Source organism: Nothoprocta perdicaria, unplaced genomic scaffold (assembly GCF_003342845.1).
Source record: "Nothoprocta perdicaria isolate Ctin4 unplaced genomic scaffold, notPer1 scaffold_3, whole genome shotgun sequence".
Lineage (NCBI taxonomy): Eukaryota > Metazoa > Chordata > Aves > Tinamiformes > Tinamidae > Nothoprocta > Nothoprocta perdicaria.
Window position 1 is genome coordinate 6,767,785 of NW_020455532.1, and position 15,145 is coordinate 6,782,929.

Genomic DNA, 15,145 nt, shown 5'->3' on the forward strand with positions numbered 1-15,145 from the left:
TTTTCCATAGATCAGTGCAGCTTACCTAAAGCTACTCACTGCAAAAGGGTATTTGCACTCCCTGGAGGCAGCAGAGAGGAAGGTCAACAAGCAAGATGACTTGCAGAACTCGCACTTACTTCTCCCATCCCTTCCATGACACTGTTGTCTAGTGTTATGTAGATGAAATTTTTTCGTAGCCGCATTRTTACAAGTCCCGCTGAAGGTCTTGGCATCAGGACTGGAAACCCCACCATTTGGGTAGCTATATATTGCAAGGACTTGCTATTGCCAAAGCAAGCAACAGATTCACATATCAAACTTTTCAAGAGTCTCTTTTTGCCCATTTTAACCCTGAAGTCTTTTTTTTTTAAAAAAAAAAAAAAAGCATACACAAAAAACACCTCTTGCTCTTTACAGAAGAAAAATAACCAAGGGGAAAAAAAACAAGATGTTTCTTCATTATTTAAGGAGTTCTCCTCTCTGCCGCAGCTGGATTTTCTGGGAAGCAACTCAGTATTTTCATGAGTCACTGAAGAGTGCATGAATTTGGTTTTGGTTATTGGCAGGTTCTTCTTATCCCGCTCCCCCAAGGGTGTGGGTATGAGGAAAGGTCAGGAGAACACGCAGTTCCAGGCACCAAGCTTTAAGCTTTAGAAGCAAGACACAGAAACCAGTTTTGCAAAACACCAAGTCTATATTTACATCCACATGAAATAATAGACTCAACTAAAGTGAAGTACATCATAAATTAAATGAGTAATGGGTGCCTACTGCTTGACGACTTCCGGTTTCAACAATTAAAATAAAACAAAATGGAATGAAATAAATACGTAGACAAAAAAAAAGAAAGAAAATCAACAACTTGTACCTCTATGTACGCACTGTTATCTCCAAAGAAACATACAAAACCAGTAGTATCCCAATAGTTAATACTGATGGGCAAAGTGTATTCTGAAGTACAGGGCCATGTTGCCATGAAATAGAGTCTTCATGTCCATTTTTCCATTCCATCCCCAAGTTATTTTTACAAAAGAGCCCTGGGGGGAAGTGTACCAGCATGAAGGGAGATTAAAAACAAACAAACAGGTCACAAGCCTGTTTGCTTAAACATCTTCACACAGCCCTGCACGTTTAACCACAGAGCCCTGTAAGGCGTATAGATGATAGTTACAGCATGCAWTCTATAAGACTCATTGAAAGATCACGCAAAAAAATAGATTAACCATTTTCCAAGTGAATTCATCTTCAAAAAATAGGCTATAAAAGTGCAAAACTAGGAAAACAAAAATCTAGATTATGTACATATGGCTCAGCTTATGAACAGGAAAAAAGGTAAATAGTGTACAATTTCCTGATGCACAGCACTTCATTACATCGCCAGTTTACAGAGATATTAAAATTAGGTCCCATATACAGGAACTAAGACATACAACTAGARCATATCAAGTTGCATAATGAAAACACAAGAGTTTCTAGGTTTTGCTATTTTACATTTGCTGTACGAGGGAAGAGAGCAAGATGAACAGTGCAAAATTTTTCATTTTTTGTTTTACTAAAATACATGGAAGTCGAAGCCAGGTACAGAAGAAATCAACTGTTAACTACAGGCTTCACAAGAAGCAACTGGGAAGGCAAGTCAAAATACGCAACAATTCTGCTTTACTGGCTGGTAACTGGCCATCTTCCCTTTACAAAGATTAAACTGCATGTGCATTAGAGAAAACTCCTGTTGTCTTCACAAAAAATAAAAATAAAAAGGAGAGATTCTGCCATCAACAGGTTATTCCTTATGTCAAACACCCAGTAGATGCTAAAAACAGACATCAAGAAGCTTTCAAGCACAGTCAAGCAGGCTACACCAGAGCCACATCCCTTTCTAAAGTCTATGGATCCCATACGCCTCTTGCAAGCCTGTTTGTTCGTGACTTTATAGTTTGGACAAAGGTGCAARGTAGTTCTCCTCTTAATGTAACTGTACTGAGTTTAGTAGAAACCTAAACATTTGAGGCATTTTTATTAGTATCGTTCCTCACACAAGACCTACATATCTTCTGCCATAAAATTTTCCTTAGGCTGCTAGAGATGTTCCTTTAAGAGACTTCTCTCRACAACAGCAACCAACACCAGGACAAGAATCCAACTGCATTTGAGGAACCACGCTGGCAAATCCAAGTGTCAAGCATTGCTTCATCCCTGCTTTTAAAAACATGCTGGAAAACTCCCGGGAAACAGATCCCTCCAACACATCGGGGTCTTAACGCATACAAGGCAGATCAGCAAAACGTCAGCACCATTGCTTGATGTTCACAACATGTATAAACTGAACAGTTTCAGACCGTTTATTTGGAAGTTGGTTTGAAAAAAAAACTAACATAGTTCAACAGAAAAAACACACAGATGAGAAACTTWCACCCTTATGAAAAGGAGCATTAAGCCAACAGGATTTCAGCTTCAGTATTTACAGTTTACCTGAGGTGCAAGGATTATATATTCTTTCAAGAGAAAYTCTTTTCAGCAGCGCTCAAGTATGTAAAAATATAATTCCTACCTAATATTTGGTCAATTAATTCTAATGAAAAATATTCAAAGTCACTGTCAAGATATACATTCTCCACGCACCTTCATAACCCAATTGTTTAGACTACCTTTTATGGCTATTTGGTACAAAATGTTAACAGAACCAGTACTATAAAACTGTAGTGTTATTATATACAGTACAATCACAGCTTAGTTCAGTAGCTTTCACCATTCATTTTTTCTCAAGGGATGAACTGCAGGTGTAACTCCATAGCACATGCACTTGTGTCCTCAAGACCTGAAAACAAAGCAAAGAGTTTTGTAGCATAAAATGTATAAAATAGCATAATAGCATAAATAGCATAAGAGCATAAATATTTTTTGGAGGAGGGGAGGGAGAGAGGGAAGGAAGAAGCATCTTTAACATATAAAGAGAATTTCATCTCCACTATATTTCATAAGCATATTCAGAAATTTATATGTAAGGTCTGCACCTCCTGTTTTGTAACAYACAAAAACCACCAATCAAGTCTGTTTTTAAAGATACTCCAGCCTCAAGCAGAAATACAAGCAGGAAGCCAAGTTAGCTTTCAAAAAGCAGAACTAGGTAAAAACATGCTTAGTAGGATGAGAGAGTAAAAGCAGAAAAATAAAAATAATATCAAAAACACAAAGCAAAACATTTCAAAAGTTGTCAACAACAGGTAAGACAGTTTGGCTCCCGGATAGGTAAAACCTTTCTGTAAAACCCTGCACACTGATTCAGGTGCCACAACATTGAGGAGGTATCTGATTAAATTTGAACGCATCTCAGAAAGACCCAGGGGAGAATAGTCTGGGTCTCAGGGTGAAAAAACTCCAAAGCAGGGATATACTTATTTATAGTCTTATAAAGTGCTTATCTCCCCAGCAGCAAGAGATCCCTGCAAACACAATGAGGTTGTGAAGTTCTGAGCTAGAGCTCCCAAAACAAAGAGCAGTAGCAGGGGAATTCAGCCCCAGCTAATTCTTTTCACTTGACCTGTTTCCCTACAGGACTGTGCCCATCCCTCCCAGGGACAAAGGGAAAACTATTAGAAACAAACTCATCCAGCTCACAGGGGAGTGTCGAGGAGCTATCAGGAAACCTTTACTACTCTATGAAGTCATTTTCCAAAAAGAGTCCTGTTGCCTGAGGTAATTCTTGCAACCCTCAGAAGTTGTAAAATGAGTAATTCCTGTAATCTCTATGTTTTCAGGAACATAACTTCTTAGGGACTAATCGGATTCGTGAACTTTTGATAACAGACACTTCCTCTCATTTCTATTTCTCCACCCTCATGTACTAWCTTAAGGGGAAAGTCCTTCCACTCAAGGCTTCACACTGATGTTGTAAAATCTTTATCACACGACATCTAGTGTTAACCCAGGCACCTTTTAGCAAAGCAAGCTAYCAGCTCTGTTCAAAATAACTAATGCACGGGCAGGGTATTTGGTTCATTTTTATGAGAGAGGGGGAGTTTGTTTGTCTTTTCAGCTGTTCTGGCCCAGACTTTCATAACAGCACATCACACTGCGCAGCAGCGTTTAATGTTAGGAGTAGCTAAAGCAACATTTAGGTAACAAGTAGTTCAAAAGGTTTGTTTACCTTTTCTTGAAGTAAATGATCAAGTCTTCTTGTTGCTTGGTCGAAAGTGTGCATTGCCAATAAGACTTTCGTAACTCCGCTTTTGCAGCATGCTGTTAGATAAGTGTTGGTATGACACAGACCTCTTTCCTGAGGAAAATAAATTTAGAGAAGTTACAATTATTTCCTGCTGGCTAAATTGGTGAAGCATTCAATTGCATGCAGATTTATGCCAGAACCCCTGCATACTACACAAACTACCACCAGTCCTCTCACAAACAGGGCCCAGAACAACATTAGGGACATATTAGTCTGATATTCCTGGTCCTATTAAAAGATTGTAGGAAGTTCAGGATGAAGATCCAAGAGAAGAAGTAGAAAAAGTAAATTTTAAAAGCAATTTGCTCTAAGCTGCATGCTTATGTCCATCACTCCAGCTTTTGCTCATCTTGCAAGAAAGGAATGTCTTAGCCTAATTCATTACACATAGCAGCCTTTAAGAAAAAGAAGTTTGAGTTGCAGTAGTTTCGATAACACAGTGCCTACCTATCAACTCCTCCATTTGCTATAACAGATGCTTTGAATGTGAGTATTTGAAAGCAAAAATGGGTATGTTATGTTATTGCCATTAGAGATTATATGGAAATTGTGACACTTTACAGAGTGTTAATATACACTTACAGGAAGATCTTTGTTAAGAAATTTTCAGTCCTAGTATACAGGTATTTCTATATTTATCTGAGGCCATTAATTCACATGAAATCAATGCCTGTTCCATATTAAGTCTTATTAGCTTAAGCAAGCCGTCAAAAACACTTCATAAAATTCAGGGAAAAAAAAGTCAAGAATCATTACTCCCACAGGATACAAAAAGCTCAACTGCCATCCATATTCCACGAAAGCTTTAAATGCAGCATAAAAAAAAGCAAGCTTTAATTAAATTAAAATGGCAAAGCTAAATTAATATTTCAACAGAATCTACAAAGCCATTGGAGTGTGTCATGAGCAATTGTCTTTAATTTGCAGGCTCTGCCAGATCAATCAGCCAACAGGTTATCCTTGATAGCACGTTGCCATTGCAAAGGCAACTAATTTGAGAAGAACAGAAAGCGAGCGGTTTCAGAGTGTTTCTGTCTCTTCGGGGCAAGGCGAGAGTGGCATCGCTTGCACGCGGGAACGGGAGGCATCAAGCTTTAATCAAGTTTGCCAAGTGGAACATATTCTCCTGACAACCTGATCCAGCGGTTAACATGCGACGTAACATGTTCACAGGACCTAAATAATGTTGCCACGAGGCACACAGGCCATTTAAAAAAAAGGTTTTGACATCGTGTTTTATAATCTCACCAGGGAGGTATAAAAAGGCTATAAGAACCTGCAAGTCTACACCTGCAGCACTTTACATACAGTATCTTACCTAAAAAAACACCCCAAAAAGAAACCATAAAAAACACTGAGGAGTTGCAACTTTTAGCCAAGCAGTTGTATTTCAGTTTTTCAGAAAAGAATAAAGTACAAAAGCTCATCCTGCCTCTTTTCACCCCTGCTGAAATTCTAACACCAGCACTTGGCCCATGAGCTGCCCTGCACCCTGGTCCCTCCTCTCCGCGCAGAGCAGCAAGGTTTGCATTATGCAGGCACTTCTGCCCAGAAGGGTTAGACAAACAGAAACTCAGCCTAAAAAGCCTCCATCTCATCACAAGCTGCTTTTATGCCCTGTACTGCTGAAGTGCATAGACAAGAGCCACCACCCATCAAGGTGGTTTTGTTTCACAAGCCTTTCCAATGCCTGTAAGGTAGGGGCCATGAAAAGCCGTTACCAGCAACAATGAAATCTTCATTTCCAATGACAATACCACTCTACAAGTAGTTGGAGCCATAGCTTCAAGAGCTTTATATAGCTTGGAATGGTAACTACTTAAAAAGTTTCTGTCTATAGGTTCCAGTAAAAGCCTGCAGACAGCAGAAGAGGAAGGGAAATAGGGTTTTTTTTTTTTCTTCTTCCTGCAGAAAGGTGGAGCTTTCAGAAGAAGAGCGAGGTGAATTCCAGTGAAGTCATTACATAAAAATAGCATTTCATCACCTCCTACTTCCATAAGCTAACCTCACTGAAACTACTAGGGAAAAAAAAAACAGGGAATTTCTGTATTCCCAAGATTTGGTAATGCTGGGAAGGAGCAAGAGGCTGCCCACCATCTATTCTTTGACATGCAGACCACTCTTGTGAAGTTTTTTGAAGATGCAAGTTTTATTTTTGTTTTGTTTTCACCACAGCTAACAGGGCTTTATTCAATATCAAAGGCATTCCCTTAGAAGACTGGATACTCTTATCTGCTCAGCAAGTAACAATATCACAAAGCATAAGTCCACAATGAGTTGACTTATATCCAAATTAAAGCACTGCTTGGTCCTCCAATACAGGTAGGTTCTCYGACTGAGCGCTGAGAGGGCACATGAAACTCCTAGCTGTGATCCACGCTTGATAGAAACCATCCGTCCTCCAAAGCACCAAGAATTTCACAGCTGCATGAATTACTCGTGAACTTGGAGGGAAAAAAAAATAGCCCACTATTTAACTACTACTAGAAGCAGTTAAGTCTCTCAAATTACAAGGAACCAAAGGACAGCAACCTATTTGTCCCTTGGCATCCTGTTCACATGCCAGCACCTGTTTCACTTTCCCTGGCAGCTCCGGGCACTCCGGACACTTCCTCGAACTAGGAATTGACTCCAGTTCACAAGCGGGTCAGCAGCAGCAGCACAAGCTCTTCTCTCCCCACTCCCGAGCCTGGAAACAGCTGCCATCCCTTGAATAACCCTTCCCAGGCCTGGGCATTTGCCCTGCCCCACAACCCTGAAGCAAACAAAAACCCCAACCGCCAGCAACTCRAGCTCGGGCCACGTACCTGAACACACATTTACTGCACTGTGATTTCCCCAGGCTAGTGTAACCCACCCCTGCCTGGTACCCACCCAGGCTGCTTCACAAAGAAGGATCTTACTGCTTCTGGCAAGCAGTGGGATACRCAGAGATCCACAATTCGAGGACACCTTCTACCTGCAGAGCACACGCACTGCTTGTTCTTAAGAGGATCTCCATTCAAGATTCAGTGTCCTACATTTAATGATGAGTTCCTACTAACCTCCCCTGGAAACAGCAAACCCCTTCCAAATAGTGAAACAACTGCTTAAATATCACAACTGACATCTTTTAATCTTAACCTCCTACTGAGTTTTGAAAATGCTGATTAAGAATGAAATACAAGCAGCACGTCAGGAGTACCATATTTTTCAAGAGAACATCATGAAACATTTACCTCTACTAGTTCAATAGTTTTCCCACAGTAAAGTACTGCCTTTTAGTGCAACAAAACATCATAATTAGAAGAGCAGAAATGTTTTGTCTTGATTTAAAATATCCCGCTACTAAAAATCTAAACATTACAAAAAAACCTAAAGGACAGAAGAGCAAGATGTACATCATAGGTCTATGATTTTTAATACATCCCATAGTGATCATACTTATTTGCAGTTGGACAGAACATTTAATGGTAAGGGATATTTGGAAGAATTTAATATTCCAGATGGTCCAAGATATCCTTGTAAATTAGCAGAAAGGCTCATTCCACATCCTACAAAATCAGCTCATGAGAGCAATCCAGACAGGATAACACTACATGCTGAGTATCAGGAGCAAAGAAAACAAAGCTTTAAAAAAWTTTTTTTTTTTTTATATAAGAAAATACAGTTTACAGGCCTAATTCCCCAAAGTTAAGAGTTGCCAAAAGTGGATTTTATATTTAAACTTATTGAACCTGAACTTCACTCCACTCCATTCACCTTCCTTTGTAATGTGATAAAACATTGATCTAGGAAGGAGATACAGTACCTTCTACTGTAGAGCTGGTTACTTGGCCATTGCTAGATCCACAAGAACTGTAAAGTGATCCAGGGCTATATGGCTCATAAGGTTTGAGAACAGTCAATACATTAGGAGGATCAACATCATCTGAATTCAGAAGCCCTTGTTTGGTTGGCAAAACAGAGGATGAAGGTTTGGTGCGAGAACATTCCTGAGGTAGCAGATTTGCATATCTGTTTGCAACCCGAAATCTGCTCATTTCGTATCTTCTGTAATTAGCCATTGCAGAGTCAATATGGTCAATAGCTAACAGATTAGGTTTCATTCTTTTAGAAGATGTCTCACCATACTCTAGATTTACATTGCCCACAGATTTACTACACAGATAGTCTCTTCCTCGATGACACGGCCAGGCAGGTTCGCTGAGGTGAGAGTCGAGCGCCCCATTCAGACTGCTGCTGACCACACCAGCCTGAGACACCGGCACACTGAGAGCTTTTACTTTAGATTCGGATCTTTTTACTCTGTCCAATACTGGAGAGATACTGGAACTGGAGTGCATTTCTTGCTGAGGTTGTCTATAGTTATTTGCCTGAGCTCCAACCTTACTTGGCTGCTTATGAAACTTGAGGTTACTCGGGGCTGTGCTGCTCGAGTCAGTCACTGAAAAGTGAGGGACTTTGTTCTGTGCAGGGTGACACTGTTTGGCTTTCCCTGTTTGCAACAGTTTTTGTTGTACAGATGGGGAAACCTTATTTTTATGCGGATTACAGGACAGAGGAAGCACGTCTTTACCAAGCAGGGCTGGAGGGCATCCAGTGCGTCTGGCTTTAGCTAGAGCCTTGCTCCTATAGCCGTTTTTGTTAACGGTGTCAGGATTGTATTTGTGCATCAGCCTCTGGTGCATCATTAGGACTTCGGGGTAAAAGGTTCGGTACGAACAGAACGGACACGTGCTGGGTGCCAGCAGGCCTCGAGCAGCTGAAACCGCCGAGTCTTGTGAAGTCCCAACAGACAAGTTCAGGGGTTTCTCTTGATAGTCCACCATATGTTTGTGTTTGTAGTTTTCTGTGCACTCTCGCACATCATTCACATTTTTTCCATCCTTTAAAGCACAAACATACTGGACATCATCGCCCTCTGATGCCACAGAAGCCTCCTCTCTCTTATGAGGACCCATGGGCTGAGCCTCCTTCGTCTCCTTCTCAGCCTTTACCTTTTCCGGATAGGGAGCAGACAAGTTCTCGTGCATTTGATTCGAACCGTTACAAACTGAACCTTTGTTTGAGTCCCTAGAATCATTTTTCATTCGTAACAGGACATTGCTGCCTATTGCATTATTCAAGGACAGAATTTCCTTCTGCTGCTTTGCAGGTGGGCAGCCCTCAGCRTCTTTGGCACCATCAAAAAGCCTCTTCAAATTTTTGGTTTCTTGAGCACCACGAGCAGCCAGCAAGAGCTCCGTCTCCTGACTCTGCAAGGAGACTTTGCTGTCATTTTTCACGTCTGCTGCACTATCAGCTTGCTTGTCCTTGTGATGCCTCTCTAAATGATACCTCAGTGAAGTTTTCTGTGCTGCTGCATACTCACAGAATTCACATTTGTACGGTTTTTCACCTGAAACACAGTTTTATCAGTGAATAAGTTTGATACAGTTTGATTCGAAGTCTTAAACACAGTTAAAGAAAACAAGGGAATAAGCTAAGATTTAAAACAATAAAATAGATTTTTCCTCCTTTCCCTTCCACATAGTAACAATTCCCAAACTCATCTAAATCATTTAAGAAGTACATCCTACTGCTTCTGCTAACTACAGTGACATCTTCTGGTTACGATGAAGATATTTTCCACACGCTCCCTRTGCATGGAGATGGTAGCTGACAATATGTTTGGCAGAGATAAGCAGTAAGTATAGCTGTGGGTCAACTCCAACAATTTGTAGCCCTTGATCATACCACAAGTATGCTATTCAACAACACAAGTGTTACAGTTCGTCTATAAATAGAGCCCTTTCAAAAGAAACAGGGACTTACATTAACAAAAGTAAAAAGCGCTTGCCTGGGTTTGCAAAACAGAAGTTGAGCTGAAAACACAGATCGTTTTTTTCCCAGGTAGCAGCAACTGGCAAGTAATCAGCTTAATACTTGGGAATTAGTTTTTAAACCTTTTTGGTTTTTTGCTTAAAGCAAAGAGAATGGAAGTTTCAAAATATAGTAAATGCTGTTAGGAATACAACATAATTAGCCCTATTTGAAAGGATTTACATTTATGCAAATAATAAACGCCTTTTGAGAAGCTGCAGTTACAACTGTTTCAACTATAAAGCAAGCTTTATTCCCAAAATAATTTTGAAGGTAATTTTTCTGTTTTTCTTGAGCAAAACCCAGSGTTCCATCGGATTGGACTCCGCAGACCTTTCCCCTCCCACAAAGGCAAAGCCCATTTACCTGTATGAGTTCTGAGATGAATATTGAGGTAATAATTTGAGCGAAAATACTTTCCACAATAGCTGCATTCTCTGGAGGCTCCAAGGTTTTTAACTTTTGCTCTTTCCAAACCATCTTCATTTTTATCTTTGGGAGAAAATATAGCTATATTACGAAGAGCAAACGCAAATTTGGAGTCCCCTTTAAAGTTACAAGCAACTATCCTAGGTATGAGGACTGGGAAAGAGCAGAGCGCTGGGCTGCTGCCAGCTCCTCCTGCAGGCCCGCGGCTGCCCCGCGCAGCCGCCCGCAGCCAGAGCGCTGAAAGATTTTCAGCAGTGTCAGTAACATTGGTTAGCAAAGAAGCTCCAGAGAACAAATAAGATGTCAAATATGAGGTTTCAAAAAAAAAAACCAAAAACCCACCCACCCCCCACAGACCGTCACCGTAGCTTTAGGGATCCACTAGAACACAAAGGAGAAGAGTCTAGCTCAAAAATTTCCATAGGTTATAAGTCATTATTTAAAAGTCATGTTTGAATTGGAAGTGTGATGAATCAGATTGTAAAAGCACTCTGTGCACCACAGGAAAAGAGAGGGGAAGGAAACTGGGCAAGAGGGACCTTTATTTTATTTATGTACTACTCAAAGGACTGTTGTGCCTGCAAATCATTATCATTAACTTGAATCAATAATCTTGCTAAGAAACATTAACTGCTGAACTTTTGGCCAATACAGCTGCAGGGAACTGACTAGCATTACTAATTCTGCAAAATATTTTTCCAGGAACAAACTCACAGCTTAAAAATTGGTTTCATGCAACTGCAAGCAGCAACAATTACCACTAGAGGGTGGCAAGTACAGCATAATGTCTAACAAGAAAGGGGAGAAAGCTTATACACAAAACACTATTCAAACTGAGGATTCTTTGGCAGTCTGATTCAAAAAAGACATTACTATAATTTAAGTAAAAAAAAAATACTATGTCCAAGCTGACTATAAAGGTACAGTGGGAGAACAGAAGAAGGWGGTTTGCTTAAGATATTAAATTGCTAAAAAAATTCAAATAGATGGCATGAGAGTTCTCGGAAGCCCGTGTCTTTCATGCTGCAAGTGCTGAGCAGAGCCGAGCTTCGGCCCAGAGAATCCAGGGCTGCTTTAAACAAACAGAGCGAGTCCCAGTACGGATGACTCAGCAGCTCGCAGTAAGGCTGGGGCTGAGACRCTGCGGAACCAACGGGTGAGTCGGACTTAACCAAGAGCCGTGTCCCCTGGTACTGCCGGCAAAATAAGGGGCTGCACCTTACCAGAAATGGAAGCTGGTTGCATGTGCCAGGACATTCTGTACGTTATGTCTTTTCTTGAGATTGTGCAAGTGTCGGGTCTTTAAGCGCAGACCCAAAGCATGGCCCACAGTGGGAGGCTAGCTACAAGTTTCTGCTATTTTGTTCAGTCCCCTAGACTTGCAGCTTTTTTTCTCCACTGAGGGAGCATTTAGGATCAATATCACATGTTTTCCTAAAGCAYAGCAAGATTCAGAATTAATCCTGCATTACACACACAGATCCACGCTGGAAAGTGTTAATATGGCCTTTCAGGGAGAGGAGTTACAGACCTCTTCTACACACACCATGTCCCCATATTAATAACTTTTGTGCATATCTTTATGTAGCTAATTGATATAGATACTGGTGCTGACATTTGGGCCTTAAAGTTGCATACCATTCAAAAATATACAACATGCAGTCACACAGAGAAGAGTTTAGAAGTATCCCTTACTTCTCTGGACCCTAATAACTGCTGGTATCAAGTACAGGATGTTTTCTGCCCCTTTTTCACAAGATGCAGAAGCAGGAAAAATGCAGCAACTTCAGACCTATTATTTGTAAGAGCATGTGCTGGATAGGAGGGCTATGCAATACACCAGAGTATCCTGCAAGACTAACAGCCTCACTGCTGACATGCGGAGACGAGGGGGAGACAGTGCGTCTTCCTAGACAGATTGCTATTAAAACTAGGAGAGTAATTCTAGTAACCCAAATCATAAATGTAAAGAGGTCAAGAAACTTGAGAGATCTCAGTGTGAGGGTATCAGAAGTTCTTCCCTTCTCTTATTTTTATCTTTTTCCCTTCCCCACAACACTCTGGCCAAGTTCTAAAAAAAAAAAAAAAAAAAAAGATAATGCACAAGACATTATGACCATTGAAGAGATTCCGAATACCACAGTTACTGCTATTCAAATCTAACACACTCCTCACCCAAATTAAGCGTTTCCGGAAGCCCATCCTCAGATCCATCTTCAGAGCCTCCTTCCACTGCTCCATTTTCATCCAAACCTACAATCATGCCAGCGCAGCAGGACCTGGACACAGCTGCAGTCTCCCCGTCCGTCCGCCTGTCTCTCTTGTGCACTCTGGAGTGCAGGACTAGCTGGTGGTACGTTCTGAAGGCCTTGCCGCACTCGGAACAGTGGGTCGGTTTCTCTTTGTTTTGGGACAGTTTAGAATCCATTTCCATAGAAGGCACTTCACCAGGATGCTTTAATTTGTCTTGGGCTAAGTTACTATTCCCTGTATAGCTGTTGTTCTTGGTTACTTTTGACTTCCCTGTAGTTTCAGCCTGGCTACCTTTATTTGCATTCCAAATTTCACCGAGTTCTTCTTTATCAGAAGATGAATCATCATTGTCTGTACTTCCTTCTTGGCCCGGTTCTTTAATCTGGCCATGGCCAACTGCAACTTTACCTTTGGTAGCCAGCTGCCATGCTTGATATGTGTTGAATGGATCTAGTTCAGCTATCCATTTCACAGGCTTTTGTGATTTGTCATTTTCTGGATCCAAGTTTGGTCTCAAGTTCAAGAATCGCAGAAATTCTTCTCTTTGAGAAGTTTCTTCTYGATTAGACTCACTAGTCACTTGGGGGCTTTCACCATTGGGTACTGATTCTTTGGTGTGCACTTTACTGTGCTCAATTAAAGTCTCTTTATTGAGAAATAGGAAACCACAAACCATACAAATTTTGTAAGGTGACGTTACATTTTCAGTTACGTGCTCCTGCACCACCTCATTTATTGTTATGGGGCTTTCGGACCCTTGTTGGAGCTTGTTTCTGGAACCCGGCTTCCCAGTATGTGTTCTCATGTGATTTTTAAGGAACCACGGCTCTTTAAATCTTCTTCCACATACATTACACCAATACGTGAAAGAGTCTTTATGCTTTTTCATGTGTGCTTCAACATCAAAAGCCTCATCAAACGTTTGTCCGCAAACCTCACAACTAAGTTCTTCGCTGTCCTTCTCATTGTTTGGCAAGGACAGATTTGTTCTTACTTGACATTTATCTAGACGACTGAGATACTCTGCTTCAACACGCAGGACAGCTGGTTCACAAAGGGTGGGCCTATGCTGTGTTAAAACATGCTTACCAAGCTCTTCCGGATGCTTAAAAGACTCATCACAAAACATGCAGTCCAGAGGCATGCAGCCCTCAGCTTGCATTAGAAACTTCTCTTGCAAGCTTTTGTAGGAAATTGTATTTGTTCCTTTTATTGTCATTGAGGCATCGTTATTCTCCATCTGTGCACCAACAGTGCTGGCTATTCCATCCGGTCCATCCATGTATGCCAAGAGAGGCTGAGTTGGCATCTTTCCTACGTTCTGTTCCCTATTACGTGGGATAACAAAAGGCTTGAGGTCTTTGGGGATACTCACGGATCACTATAAGGACACTTTGTAATGTTCTCCAGCATGCGCTTGGGAGTCCACTCGGCTAAAAGACCTCGGCCAGGAAAAGACTTTTTCCACACAAGTTACTTATTTTTCCATCCTTCTGCGTTCACACATCACTGAAAGAAAATCCGCTGGGTCTCTCAGCAACGGATTGAGGTTTCTTGAACTCCCTCTTCTGATTTTTCAAGCCTGTAGAAACAATCACTTGCACCTACTTTCTTTGTGCAAATATTTCAAATGGTTGTATTGAAAAAAAYACACCCAAGGAGAATTTCAGTGCCACATAGAACTCCACCACCTGCAGGAGAGAGAAAACAGTGTCAATAAGACAATTCAAGAGAACAGGAAAGCATTTCCTCCCAAGTAATGAAAACATTAGTGTTAGTGAACTGCTGAACATTCCCTTCAAACAGCCACAGCTTTAATAGGCAACAAGGGACAGCTGGGAGACACTCCGGTCCCTTTTCCACCTGCTGTAGTTGGAGTCAACAGTGCAGACCTCCACATGTCTGTATTCTACTACCTGCATTCCTGAACTCACATAGCTACATTAAAAGCAACATTTTGTCTACTAGTTGTCCTAAACCTAATCCTAGCCAGTTTCACAAAGTTGCTGAATYCCTATCTCAGGGCCAACCTTAACAGAAATCTACAAGTGAATGAGTCAAAGCAACCTCAGACCTGTGAAACCAACTCAGTAGAGACACAGCAAAACTTTGCAGTTCATTAAAGAGTGGACAAGTAAACAAAAGGTGATTTTTTTTCAAAATTAAACCACTTGGATTTGGTTGTCAGAGTTCTGGTGCACAGTAAGTACCGAAGTAAATCCTTGCRTTAAGGGCCATTCACTAACACCATAACTCATAGCTTCTAATATCATAGAATCCAACTGAAACCATTAGCAGCAATTAGGGGCTACTCTTTCCGCTCCTGAGTCAGAATTGCAGAGGTCGGTCCTCTGGTTGATCCAACTTCTTTGGATTAATGAAAGGTCTACAAAACTAACGAACACGTAAACTAAA

General features: G+C 41.0%; 1 protein-coding gene across 1 annotated transcript; it reads right to left on the reverse strand.

Annotated features, from left to right (window-relative positions):
- Positions 1-828: 828 nt before the first annotated feature.
- On the reverse strand, positions 829-14,421 carry ZNF217 (zinc finger protein 217). The gene is made up of 5 exons (XM_026042127.1): positions 12,653-14,421; positions 10,415-10,540; positions 7,995-9,584; positions 4,127-4,255; positions 829-2,797 (listed from the first exon to the last, which is right to left on the reverse strand). Exons 1-4 carry the CDS (start codon positions 14,037-14,039, stop codon positions 4,146-4,148), a joined length of 3,213 nt encoding a protein of 1,070 aa, XP_025897912.1. The 5' UTR covers positions 14,040-14,421; the 3' UTR covers positions 829-2,797; positions 4,127-4,145.
- Between the last annotated feature and the right edge of the window lie 724 nt (positions 14,422-15,145).